Raw genomic sequence first — 13,847 nt, forward strand, 5'->3', positions numbered from 1 at the left:
CTCCTTCATAGAACACCTGCAACCTGCATGCATTTCCACTTTATAAACTTGTTGTCCCTGTCTTTTTTGCTTATTGTTTTTTTTTTTTTTCTCTTTTTTTTTTTTTTTTTGAAAGATAGCAAGGGCGCCTCAATGAGGTTTTCACCCTTGCCATCTGCCTTAAGTGCCTCAGAGAGGTTTTCACTTAAGGATCTTTTTCAAATTCTTTTTTTTTTTTGAAAGACAATAGGGGCGCCTCAATGAGGTTTTCACCCCTACTACCTGCCTTGGGAGCCTCAGAAAGGTTTTCACCCAAGGATCTTTATTTATTTATTTATTTATTTATTTTTTTAATTTTTTTTTAGATCTTTCAGGGTATGCCCAAAGCAGAGGCAGAACCCTTCTCTATGACCAACACTGATTTCTCCACAGTTTTGATGAACTCTTGTCTTGAGAGAGGTTTCCTATAGATCTTCAGTCGATGCCCATTGACAAGCATGGGGATGGACTCCTCATCAATGGTCCGAATAAGAACAGATCCATTTTCATGACATTTTTCCACTGCATATGGTCCCAGCCATCTGGTTCTCAGCTTCCCCTTGAAATCTTTGTGCCTGGAGTCATACAATAGTGCCCAATCTCCTGGCTGGAATTGCTTGTCATTGAGGTGTTGGTCATGCCACACATTTCTCTGAAGTTGAACCACTTCTGAGAGAAGGAGGGCCTACATTCGGTGCTCGTCCAGTCCATTCAGCTGCAATAACCTTTCTTGTTGTGCATGGCAAAGATCTAGGTCCAGTTGAGCTGCCATCCTCAAAGTGTTGTATTCAAATTCAATGGACAAAAAAGCTTTCTTCCCATAGACCAGCTCATAAGGTGTGAAGCCGGTTATGGTCTTCCAGGTGGTGTTGTAAGCCCATGTGGCCTCAACCAGGCAATCTGCCCAATCTTTCCTACTGCTGCTCACCACCTTAGTCAAAATCCCTTCCAATGCTCTGTTGGTGACTTCCACTTGCCCATTTGCCTATGGATGATAGGGGGTGGAAGTCCTATGCTTGATTTTTTGATGAGCTAGTAGGTATTCAATTAAGTTGGATGTGAACTGGCTTCCTTGATCGGTGACTAGCTCTCTGGGGTAACCAAACTTGTAGAAGATGTTTTCTCTTAAGAACTCAGCCACCTTTTCTTCTGTTGCTGCTTTGATTGCCTTAGTTTCTTCCCACTTTGTCAGGTACTCAGTGCACACAATGATGTAAGACCTTTGCCTCGAAGGAGGGTTGATTGGACCCACAAAGTCCATACCCCACTTCTCAAATGGCTCAAGAGTCACTTGAGGTTGGAGAGGCATCTCATCCCTTTGAGTCGGTTTCCCCATTCTTTGGCATCGGTCACATTGGCTGATATACCTTCTAACATCTTGATGAAGTGTGGGCCAATAGTAGCCTGCCTGCAGGATTTTGAAGGCAGTCCTCTTTGCTGCAAAATGTCCTCCACAAGGCCCATCATGACAGGTGAGGAGGATATTAAAGACTTCCTCCTCCCTTACAAAACGCCTTAAGATCTGATCAAGGCCAAGCTTGAACAGGTTGCCCCCAATCCAAGTAAATGAGGCACTTTTTCTGATGATTCTGCTCTTCTCTCTTGAAGATAGGTGTGGAGGGAACTGTGCTGAAACAAGGTAGTTTGCTATATCAGCAAACCATGGAGAGAGTACTGAAATAGAAAACAGATGTTCATCGGGCATCTGGTCATCCACTGTTCCATCCTCATCTGCAGATAAATCCAATCTAGATAAAAAGTCAGCAACAACATTTTCTTTACCTGGTTTGTCAATAATGGTCAAATCAAACTGCTGCAACAAAAGTAACCATCTAATAATACGAGCATTCACATCTGGTTTATTCATTAAATATCTAATTGTAGCATGATCCGTATGTACAAAGGTTTGATAGCCAGTGATATAATGTCGGAACTTGTTCAGTGCATGGACCACAGCCAAGAATTCTTTCTCGGTTACAGTGTAATTCAGTTCAGCTTTGGATAAGTTTTTGCTAACAAAGTAAATGGCATATGGAAGTTTTTGTTCAATTTGTCCTAAAGCTGCCCCTATGGCTTTGTTCGAGGCATCAGCGTGGATGTGGAAAGGTAGGGCCCCAGTTTGGACCTCTCAAGATTGGGGCAGACACCAACTTGTCCTTTAATTCATTCAAAGCCCTCTGACAATCGTCAGTCCATTTAAACTCCAGATCTTTTGCCAACAGGCCAAACAATGGCGAGGCTAGCTTGCTGAAGTCTTTAATGAATCTCTTGTAATACCCTGCTAATCCTAAGACACTCCAAACATCCCTTACCTTTTGGGGAGGTGGAACCTTCTTGATGAGAGCAATTTTGTTAGGATCCACTTGTAACCCTTGGCAAGAAATGGTATGGCCTAGCACGGTCCCTTCAGTCATCAAGAATTCACATTTTTCAGGACTAAGGGATAGGTTCATCTCAATGCATTTGGTTAGGACTTTTCCCAGATTGGACAATGCTTCCTGGAAGTTGGACCCATAAGGAGTGAAGTCATCCATATAGATTTCCACCGCATCATGGACCAGCTCCGAGAAGATGCTCAAGACAGCTCTCTGGAAGGTAGCAGGAGCATTGCATAGCCCAAAGGGAAGAACTCGATAGGCAAAGGTACCCCAAGGACAAGTGAAGGTGGTCTTATCTTGGTCTTCCAGGCTGATTTGGATTTGGTTGTACCCGCTAAACCCATATAGGAAAGAGAAGAACTTCTTTCCTGCCAGTCCATCCAACACTTGATCTATGAACGATAGAGGGAAATGGTCTTTCTTGGTAGCTTTGTTCAGTTCTCGATAGTCCACACAGATTCTCCACTTCCCATTTTTCTTGGGAACCAACACCAGAGGGGACACCCATTCACTATCTGAGATGGGATAAATGAATCCAGCATCCAACAGTTTTTGCAATTCTTCCTTGACAATGTCCTTAAGGGCTGGATTCATTCTCCTCTGGGGTTGCCTAACCAGTTTACAATCTTCCTTGATGTATATGTGATGGGTACAGACCGAAGGATGGACTCCTTTCATCTCCTTATAGCTCCAAGCAAAAGCATCTAGATGACTGGCCAACAGGCTACACAGCTCCTTTTCCTGGGAAGGAGATAGGGAGGAGCTGATCTTTAACGTTCTCTCAGGGCCGAACTCCACATTCTTGACTCTGGGAGTGACAGGGTTAGTTTCACAAAGGTCCACTAAGGTGCTGGCTTGGGCATCCTCCACCAATTTCTCGAAGGATAGTGCATTGGGAGGTGTATTCTGGATCAAGGTCTCAATCAAGTCATCCTCGGTTGGGGGGTCTCTTCTAGTGGTGTCTAGGGTACACAAAGGTGCTGAGTACACCTCATCCTCTTCTCCTTCCTCCAACCAAAGTGGTAAGTCATGCTCTAAGGAGGGTTGGGCAGGAGGGTATAGGACTAGCTGCTTGGACATAGGACCATTTTTGATGGTCATGTTTCCTGCACGGCAACCTATGTAAGCATTTGCAGTGGCTAACCAAGGCCTTCCCAAAATGAGAGGGTATCCAGTAAGCTTTGCCTTTGGTTGCAGAACCAAGAAATCTGCAGGGTACTCCCAAGAGTCGACAGAGACCAAGACATCCTCCACAATCCCTTCGGGAGTCACGGTGGAGCGATCTGCTAGTTGCAGGACTGTCGAGGTCTTCCTCAGGGAACCTTGAAGATTGAGTTTGAGCATGGTATCCCTGGTCATCACATTAATGGCAGCCCCCAGATCAATCAAGGTGTGAGGTATGATGGTGCCATTGATGTGGACATCTACTACAGGACTCCTAGGATCTAGGTACTTTGGGCAGATGACTTGACCTAACATAAGGTCAGACAGTTGTCCTATGACATTGATGGTTGAAGCATCTCTCTTTCGCCTGCCTGGGTGTTTGAAACACTTTTCCTTAACCAGTTTGTTGTATATTGGCACATCCTTGATGGCTTGGAGAAGTGGTATTTTCACACACAACTGCTTGATCTCTCCCAGAAGCTCATCCTCCTCTGGGTTGGGTTGTGTGGTGGCTGTTAGTCTCTCAGGAAAGGGTGGAATAGCCTTTGGTTCACTTTCCTGTTTGTCTTCCTCGTCCTCTGGGGGAGGAGGTTGGCGATCCGGAAGAGTCTTTCCAGATCGAAGATTGATCTCCTGGATCTCCACAGCATAGGTAGGGCATGATGTTTCCCCAGTGTATACCTGCTGGGCCTGTCTATTGTTGGGGTTTCGGTTCGGTTGAGCAGGCATTTGAGGTTGCCTTGGAGGAGCAGGAGGTAATGGTTGGGGTTGAACTGGTGGTGGAGGCAAAATGGCGGGAGGAGTGTTGTACTGGGGCCTCCACCCCGACTGAGGTGCATTCCACTGAGGCTGTGGCTGGGTATGTGAGTGATATGAATGAGTGGTGGGTTGAGTGTGGTACTGAGGTGGATAAGACCATGGAGAAGGCACAGACCAGGAAGGATGAGCAGGGGGACCCCAAGAAGGCATAGGAGTAGATTGGTTGGCGCTGTAATAAGCTTGGGGTGCCCCTTGCATCCCGTGCTGGTAAGGTCTAGGTCCTTGTGGCCTCCTTTGGTTGAGGAAATAGAGAGGTTCAGTGGGGGCTTCGGTCCCTTGGTACATGGCTTTAAGCCCAGGTAAGGTTGGACATTGATTTGTGGGATGGTCCTCCTCACAAACAAAACACACTTCAACTGAATGTAATGGGCATTCGTTCTTAGGGTGTCTCCTTGTACATCTAGGGCAGAAGATAGCCAACGCCCTCTCAGCTTCTTCCTTCTTCTGCTGGATCCTGAATGTATCAAGTTGCATGGAAATGGTGTGTCTCACCTCACTCTTGAGATCTTCTAATTGATTTGCAAACTCATGTTTGGAGAAAGGAATACCAGCTGAGAGGAGGTTTCCTCTACCTCGTTTCCGTGCTGCCCTAGAGTGGTTTCTAAACACAGTCTTTATGTCCTCATAAGGCAGTTGGTAAATATCTCCTCCAGCTAACATGTGAAGGGTATCTAAGAGGTCTTCAGGGACTCCTCGGAGCAGGACCAACTTGAGGGATTCAGGGTCAAGTGTGCACCTGGCCCGTTTATAGCTAAGTTGGAACCTTTCCTCATAATCCTATAAGGACTCATCATTTCCCATGGCCATCCAAAAGATTTATCCCTTGGTTTCCTTGGACCTACAGTAGTCCCGGTACTTGGTATTGAAAGCTTGCTGCATCTAAGCCCAAGTGGTGATACTATTCCCAGGTAAGCCAATGAACCAGCGTAATGCTGCATCTTTAAGAGTTGAAGGGAAGAGTTTCAGCTTCTGCTCATCTTCAGTATAGTCATAGGTTCAACAAAGGACAGAAAACTCAAACAGGAAGGTATCAGGATCTTCAGTAGTCAGTCCATGGAAGTGAGGTAAAGCAGAGGGGCTAATGTTCTTCATTTTCATGTCTCCATTGGTTTCTCGGATGGGGAAGACACCTTCTATTCTCTCATCTTCTCCTCTATTGTCAGCCATAGCTTCAGATGGGATGGTCTCTAATTCTTCTTCTGCTATAGGATCTTCGTATATCTCAGGAGGTTCACCTATAGGTTCTTCTGGATCACTGTCACCGAAGAAGAGAGAAGGGTGACTCAGTGATGTGGTGGGGGTGTTGGGTAAGAATTTGCCTGTTTTATCTCGATTCCTACGAGGCATGAAATGGAAAGACTTTTTTGATTGCTTTTGTTTTTTTTTTTCTGGTACCTGCAAAAACTGAAGCAGATTGATCTACAACTAACTATCTTGCTGAAATGAAAATGCAGAATTGAAATGAAAGCAGGAAAGAACTAATCTACTTTGATCAAATGAAATTGCAGGAATTGAAATGCTAGTCTACGCTTGCAGAATTGAAATGTTAATCTATGCTTGCAAAATTGAAATTGCAGAATTGAAATGCTAATCTATGAAAGCAGGAAATGTCTATGCTACTTTTGCAGAATGGAAATGAAATAAACTACTTGGCAGAAGGCGAGAGTAGGAAAATAGAATAAAAGCAACAATTACTAATACTCTGACGCTTCCCCGGCAATGGCGCCAAAAATATGGTGGGCTCCAGTATTGTAGCAATAATGCTACAACTCCTGGAGCTTCCTTCTCTAATTTTATCAACCCGGTAGTTCGTACAAACTTGGATGCGACGACGCTGTATTCACAAGTACTAGCTCTTGTCGCAGCTGTCACTTGGTCAGCTGGCACAAGTCTGCTAGGGCTCAAGCCAACTTCTATATGTTCTCAGAAGAAGCTTTTAAGTGATGAACGAAAGCTATCTCAAAGGAAATTAACCTACTTTGCAAGAATGAACTGAAAGCCAACAAAACATGGAAACCCTAATAAACCCTAATTTTACCAGCTTAATCCTTATGATGCAATGGTGGGAATGCAACTTCTAAAAGTGATGCCATTAATTCTATTGGGATGCATGTGTTTAAACTACTTTCATCTGAAGAGAACATGTTTTTGTATTTTTGCTCAAGTTGTTGGAGTTATTATGACTGTGCTTCTTACTGGGTTTTGATTGTGCAGGGGTAGATAAAGGGGAGGAAGGCTTGGAAAAGGTCAGGAAGGCTCATAGAGGGTCTAAGGGATCCCTAGCATCATTCCACAGAAGTTCACAAGGTTCAGATGCCTGGAAACCGTGTTTGCAAGCTTCTACAGGATGTCTGCAGGGGATTCTACAGGAAGTTCAAGATTTCTACAGGAAGTCTGCTAACTTCTACAGGATGTTCTGCAATAGGATTTTTGGGTGATGGATGAGTGAATGAGCTGTATGGGTGGATATAGAGGTAGGAGGGGAGCTTGTGATGGCTTATGGACAGAGAGATGAGATGGAGAGGGAGTGTGTAAAGCTGGTTGATCTAGAGGAGGTTAGAGGCAATGGAAGGCCGAAAAGATAAAACAACGTGGATGATATAAGAGTTGGGAGGCAAATGACCGAACTGGGAGGTAAGTAGATGGCTTAGGCACGACTTAGAAGGATAAGGAAATCATAGAGTGGTGCTGCATAGTGTAAATGAAACAAATCACCCATATCTTGCACAAAACCAAAATGTCATCAACCTACTCTAACTGTTTTATTAAAAACCAAAGAACAACAATGTAGTTTAAAGAGAAATCATGCGTGGTGCTTAAACAAAGAGTTATTGTTCAAGATCTAAATGCATGGACACTTCTACAAATGGAAATATTACGTTAAAGCTTGCATGAACATGTAAAACTGTGTTTTTTGGTTGTTGGCACAGTCTGCACTCCCAATCTCTAAACAAAGGTGGAAGTAAGTGTGCAATCAACCTTTTCTTGGAACTCTGATGAATTCTAATCCTCCTAATCTAATCTAAACTACTGAAATCACTTTATCCATAAAACTAACCTACTTAATCACATCAAGAAATTTGAATCAGCAAACTGTGTTTTCCAAGTGCATGTAAAGGAAAAGAAATGAAATGCTGAAAGGAAAGACAAGTAACACTATAAAGGAAGGAAGCCTTAGGCTCTCAGGTTGGGCCCAACCCTGAGAGCTTAAGCTCCTTTAAGAACTCAGAGCTGCCTCAAATCTGTCTGCTTATTCATTAAGAGATAATAGTCAAAAGTCTGATAACATGCCAAGAATGGCTTACAAAAAGCAAAAACAGAGCTATCAGCTCGTAGTCTAGGATAAATAACAAAGTTTCAAAAAGTTCCCATCGAAGGCTACAGCCTCAATATTTATACATTATGAGGGCCAAGCTGGCCTCCTAAATTAGTGGGGCTTGGCCGTCCAACTAAAAGTAAACTGTTATTCCTTTAGAATCCATTGGCTGCCTTCTAGCTCGGTGGTGATAGCTGTTGGAGCTCGGAGTTGGGGTGGAGATCACGAGGAAGGTCATTCAAGGCTGTGGACAACCTTCCTACAAAACCGCAATGCTACCTTGGCTGTCTCCTTGCCTCCATCGGCGTGGTTTTGCTCCATTTCATGTCAAAAAAAACCTGAAATAAACATGTATTAGCCACATAGGCATAATGACTGCCCTCCTTCCTACAAGTAACATGAATATACTAAGAAATGATGCATAAGTGATAAAAAATGAAGGGTTGAGCAAGGGTAAGTAGGCCAAATGAGCCCAAAATGTTACCAAATTTGGGGCTCATCACCTGCTTATGAAAAAAAGGAGGAATTACGGTCTCCAGCCTTGAGCCATAGACTCCTAGACTTGAGCCTCCAAAATTCCTCTTCTGCCAGGCATGCCCTATGAAATTTTTGTTGCAGCTAGTATTCCTTATCTAGCTCTTCTTTGGTGATTTCAGAAACTTCCAGATAAAGGTGCTGAATTTCCAGATCTTTTGAATTTTTTTCTATCCACTGCAGGATTAAGCAAGGTCTTTACCCAGCCCTTCAGCATCTTTCTAACCCTGCAAAGTTTTTCCTCCCATACAAAGAATGGAGATCCCTTGATCGGCTCTTTCCAGCACTCTCTAATATTTTGCAAGAAATCTGTCTCTTTGGTCCATAGGGAGCTAAACCTGAAAGGTATAGGCCCTAGATCCTTAAAAGGAATCAGTTCTAGACTGATAGGCTTATGATCTGAGACACTGCTTTGGAGAATGTGCATTCTAGCCTCCAGCCCCAAGAGAAGGAGCTTTGGACAAGAAATCGGTCAAGTCTTGCTGCTATGTGTCCCGGTCCCACTCTCTTGTTTGACCAAGTGAACGTGCCTGTGACTGGTTTTATATCTAGCAGGTCCCATTCTTGCATGAGATCTTCGGCCCATTCTCTTGCTGGATCCCTGACTATGCTGCCTCCTCTTTTTTCTGAGGCTCGGAGAGTGAGATTTAGATCTCCGGCAATGATAATATTTTCCAAGTTTTCTAGATCTGCTAGACTTTTGATGGAGTCCCAATAGTTATTTTTCTCACCTGCATTGTTAGGAGCATACACATTGAATATACAAATAATCTCCTTTGTTTCTAAATGCTACAATTTTAAAAAAATCCAATGGGTATTTAGGGACTCAGAGATTAGTGAAAACTTGTTTGAGTTCTAGAGTGCCCCAAGTCCTCCCGATGCTCCCTAGGCAGACATTTCATGCGCTCCATTTTTTTTCCAAAATTTTTTGCTTGCTTGGAGGACGACTAAGTCCTCCAACTTGGTCTCCTGGATGAGGAGGATATTTGGGGATTCCAATCTTTTTAAGCTATGCATTTCTTCTTCCTTAGCTGAGGTAACCATCCCCCTACAATTCCAGGAGACAATCTTCATTATTTATTTCTGCATTGGAGGGCTCCCTTAGAGCCCTGTGACTGAATCCTAGTCACCTTCGGGGTTTTAGGTAGGAGCTTCTCTAGCGTTGGCTAGCTGCCCTAGAGTTTATCCTTGTAGGTTTCTTGTTCTCTTTTATCTTTTGCAGATTTGTGCCCTCATGTAGATCTTCTGGGAGAGGACCGGTATTCCCCGATTTCCCCTTCTTCGTCTGATTCTTCGGACTCTTGGGTTTCCTCCTCTTCTTCTGAAGCCTTCTCTTTGGTTCTCTCTGGTATACTTTTGATGGAGGGGGATGCTTTAGGGGCAGAGATCTCCTTTGGTACTTCTTTATCCTGTGTGATCACGATTTCAGATCCAAGGATTTCAAATTTATTTCCTTGGCTTTTCTTGGCTGATATTTTAGCAATGCCCTCTTGAGGGGTTTTGGCACTGCCATTTGTGTTCTTCCTGTGAGAGGTTTTGGATCACTTTGCCTGATTCCATCCATCTTCCTTTCCTTTTTCTTCCACCCCTTTGGACGGGCAGTCCCTGGTAAAATGCCCGTAGACATGGCACTTCCGGCATTTGAATGGCAGTTGTTCATAATCCAGTTTCTGTATATGATTCCAAGGACCAACCACTATTTTGATGGCTTCCAACAGTCTGACCTCCAGGTCTACCTCTACACAGATTCTAGCACAGTCATATTGATCCTTGTTGTTAGCCTTGTCTATGAATTTTCCAAGGGTGTTGCCGATATGCTTCAAAGAATCCCAGTTCCAGCGATGAACTGGTAGGTTGGGGAGCCTCACCCACACCGGGACCACTGTGGGCACGTCCACCGCCGCATCGAATTCTGGTGCCCATTTGTTTAAGTACAGCGCTTGGGGGCCCATGAAGTAGGGGCCATTCCTGAAAATTAGGTCTTTGTCTTCTTTTGCAGAAAATTCCAACAAGAAGTAGCCTCTCTCGAGGAAGTAAGAGGTTACCTTATTTTGGATCAGAGGTGCCCAGTTCCTGGCAACCCAGTTCTCGGTCGTCTTCAGCAAAGGCCAGAGTCCTGTAAACTGACCTACCAGAGCCCGATATACCAGAGAGAGAGCTACTTGGATCGGCCCTTCCGGCGAGAGAGCGATCTCCATGATATCTTCCAACCTTTTCACAAACTTCGCTGCTTCCGTGCATTTCTTCTTAGGCAGGGAGGCTAGAAGGGATTTGAAGGCCTCTGCTGCAGAGGGAGGAGGAGGGGAAAGAGTAGGCTCCTCCATGGTGAGCCAAAAGTTCCAGCCAGGGCGGCCGCAGCCAGGAGCAGGACCCTCGGCGGATCCCCGCAGGCGCAAAGACGAACCCTCCGCGAGTACCCTCGCAGGCTCCTGACAGGTCTTTCTGTGGACTCCTATGCAGGCTCAGAACGCGTGGTGAGCAGCTGCGCACGCAGGCTCGGCTCCCAAGAAGTGCGGGCTTCGCAGGTTGCAGAGCTCGGGCCTCTTCAAAAAACTCTGAATTCCCTAAATTCCAGAAAAATTGACATGTATCCTATCACCACATAGTATTACTTTGCCAATATCATCAATTAATTGTCAATCTCGTGCATTGGAAATCTGAATATATAAAATCTGATAGAGATTTTTAAAAACTTGAGTTTAAGTTATTTAATTTGTAGAATTCGAGTGCCCCAAGGGTTTTTCAGGGTGTTAAATCCATTTATGCATTCAGAAATGCATTTTAAACAACAAAAAATCACGATCTTGTTTGAAATTGTGTTGCCAGATTCTAGTGAAAAGGCCATTTTTTATATGAGTTAGACTACGCTATTATCAATAAAACATTTTGATTGGGTCAAATTACATATAATTAAAAGTAAAATAAAATTAATAATTATAATTATAATTAATAATAAAACCAACCTAGATCCATCTTAACTATCCACCATGTGCCGAGAGAGATCAAATTTGTTGAGATGCAAACTTCATTTAGAGTGAAAAGAGATTTGATTTGTTGAGATGCAAACTTCATTTAGAGTGAAAAGAGATTTTATCCCTTTGGGTGCTTGGTAGATTCAAGTTAAGATAGGTCTAAGTGGATACTAATTTAATGTGATTTTACAAAAGAAGCATGGAAATTTATGGTGACAATGACATACGGAAAAAGTAAGTGGAGTGAAAGTATATTATTGGAAAGCATTTCAAAATGGTTTGAGAAGAAACCCTCAAATAATAGAGAACCTTATTTCTACTAGTGTAATGGCTATATGGATAGATAAAAAAATATACATTTTTGAAGATAATGAATTGAAACCTTTTAAATTACGACAATAGTTTAAAATGTCAAGGAATTAAATAGACTTCAAAACTAAAAAAAAACAAGAAAGATAGGAAAATTGAAGGGAGACATAGTGTAATGGTTATATGGATAGATAAAAAGATATACATTTTTGAAAATAATGTATTGCAACTTTTTAAATTACCACAAAAAAATAAAATATCAAAGAATTAAATAGACTTCAAAACTAAAAAAAACCAAGAAAGATAGGAAAATTGAAGGGAGACAAATTTAAATCTTGGAATTTCTTTGATGGTGCATGTTAAAAAATGTCGAGTGATTTTCCTATCAAATCTCACAAAATTATTTCAAAATGGAACGAGAGGTGAAATAACCAATAATATTTTTGAATAAAAGACTTTAGAATAATTCTCTTACCATTTAATAATATATATATATATATATATATATATATATATATATATATATATATATATATATAATTAAATGGTAAGAGAATTATTCAAGATAAATAATCTGATAATACTTTGATCGACCAAATGAAAACATTAAAACCATAATTTCTTTAATTTCTTTCTCTCCCATGTACACAAACACAAAACACAACATGGAAGTGAGCATTATGTCATATTCAAAACAAAACAAAACAAAAAAAAATAAAAAAAAATCCATAATTAGTAATTATGAACTCAAATGGGTTGCAGGGTTGACCTTTTTTAAGAGCGCAGAGGGCTCGGGGGTGAACCCTTGCCACCCTAACCCTCTGTTTTGCACCTTCTTTCATCAGTGCAGTGGGGGATTTCTTCTCTTGATGTGTGGGTGACATCTTTATTTTAGGACCCTCTCAGGTGTTCGGGGTTCATTGTGGCCTCCTACCAGCTTGCTCTGCTACGATTTTCTTCTCATCGGGTTTCTTGACGGTGCAGACGTACCCCTGTAGGTGAGGCAAAAGTCTGGTAGCCATATCCATAACCTTCTTCTTGCCCTGAAGGAAAATCATAAGGAAAACAAATTTCCTGGCCTGGGAAATGATCTTACTACATTGCTTTGCAGCGATCAAAGAGATGGTGGTAGACGGGGCTACCTCAGGTATCCTGTACAACTTATTACCCAAAGAAATAATCACAAAGCAAGGTCTAGACTCATATACAACATGTCACTTCCACAAGTATGGTTGTCCTCATAATACATCACAAATTTCAAGAGGAGCAACATCACACAGTAACTCATCCATGAAGGGCTTGATGATGTAGGGAAGGCGACACTGGTGGCTAACGCAAAGAGTGTGTCAATGGTGAAGCCACACGATGGTGTATGGATGCAGATGAACTATCATTGGTAGGCCCAATTGCTTCATGACCTATGCTAAAATGAGGTTCTTTTAGATCCTATTGTTGCCAATGAACTTCAACAGGGAACCTTCCACCCAAATCTGTGAGTGGAAGAGGTGTTCCCCGTCCTCTGGATCTTCAAGCTCATTATTCTGGATTTTAGTGCTGACCACAGTAGCACTGATCTCCACTTCAATGATCAGCTTCCCTTTGTCATTCCCCTTATCAACTTCTAACTCAGAGTTAGAACATGTGTCTGATTCATAAGCCTTCACCTTGGCCACTAGTGAGTTACACGTAAACAGAATTTAAAGTTATACTTCCTGAATACTGGTTCACAACAATATTTAATTTTTCTAGTTGTTGGAGGTGGTTAATGGTTTTAGGGATTTTTCCACAAAGATTATGCTTATTTGTTTAAATATTTTATTGTTTTTATGATGGCTTTCAAATGGAGATGACTACTTTAGAAGGGATCCTTGAACTGGACATTTATGAACTAGAGAAATATTTGTTCTTCTCGACAGAACGAACTGCTACGAGATGTTATCTGACCTACTAAAAGACATACCCAGATGGTTCATGGTGGAAGAAACATTTCATGTTCAACCCCAAAACAGTTAGGCAATCTTCACCAACTATAAAAAGAATATCTGAAGGCATTCAATGAATCACCATTGTCTAATTGAAACAAAATTTGATGCTACAAACAATATGACACGGGACAAATCTTCCAATCATCCACCAACGCTGTAAAAAATCCCATGTTTCATTTAACATGCATCTCGTACAAAAAAAACACAAGGAATATCTCATAGGTGATGTCATTCACTATAATGTGAAGCATTGTTGTATAACATGGAATGTGAGATTCTACATTTTCATTCATGAAATACATATACTAAGTAACATATCTTGCAAAGGAAAACAACACTTCCTCGAATTCAA

At 42.1% G+C, this 13,847-nt stretch overlaps 1 protein-coding gene across 1 annotated transcript; it reads right to left on the bottom strand.

The window, feature by feature from the left end:
- Positions 1 to 9,770: 9,770 nt before the first annotated feature.
- On the bottom strand, positions 9,771 to 10,181 carry LOC149207537 (uncharacterized). The gene has a single exon (XM_089398074.1). The coding sequence runs from the start codon at positions 10,179 to 10,181 to the stop codon at positions 9,771 to 9,773; it is 411 nt and encodes a 136-aa protein (XP_089254200.1).
- Positions 10,182 to 13,847: the final 3,666 nt, after the last annotated feature.

Source organism: Pinus tabuliformis, chromosome 1_2, assembly GCF_031772625.1.
Source record: "Pinus tabuliformis cultivar Carrire ecotype Pingquan chromosome 1_2, CPIR1, whole genome shotgun sequence".
NCBI lineage: Eukaryota > Viridiplantae > Streptophyta > Pinopsida > Pinales > Pinaceae > Pinus > Pinus tabuliformis.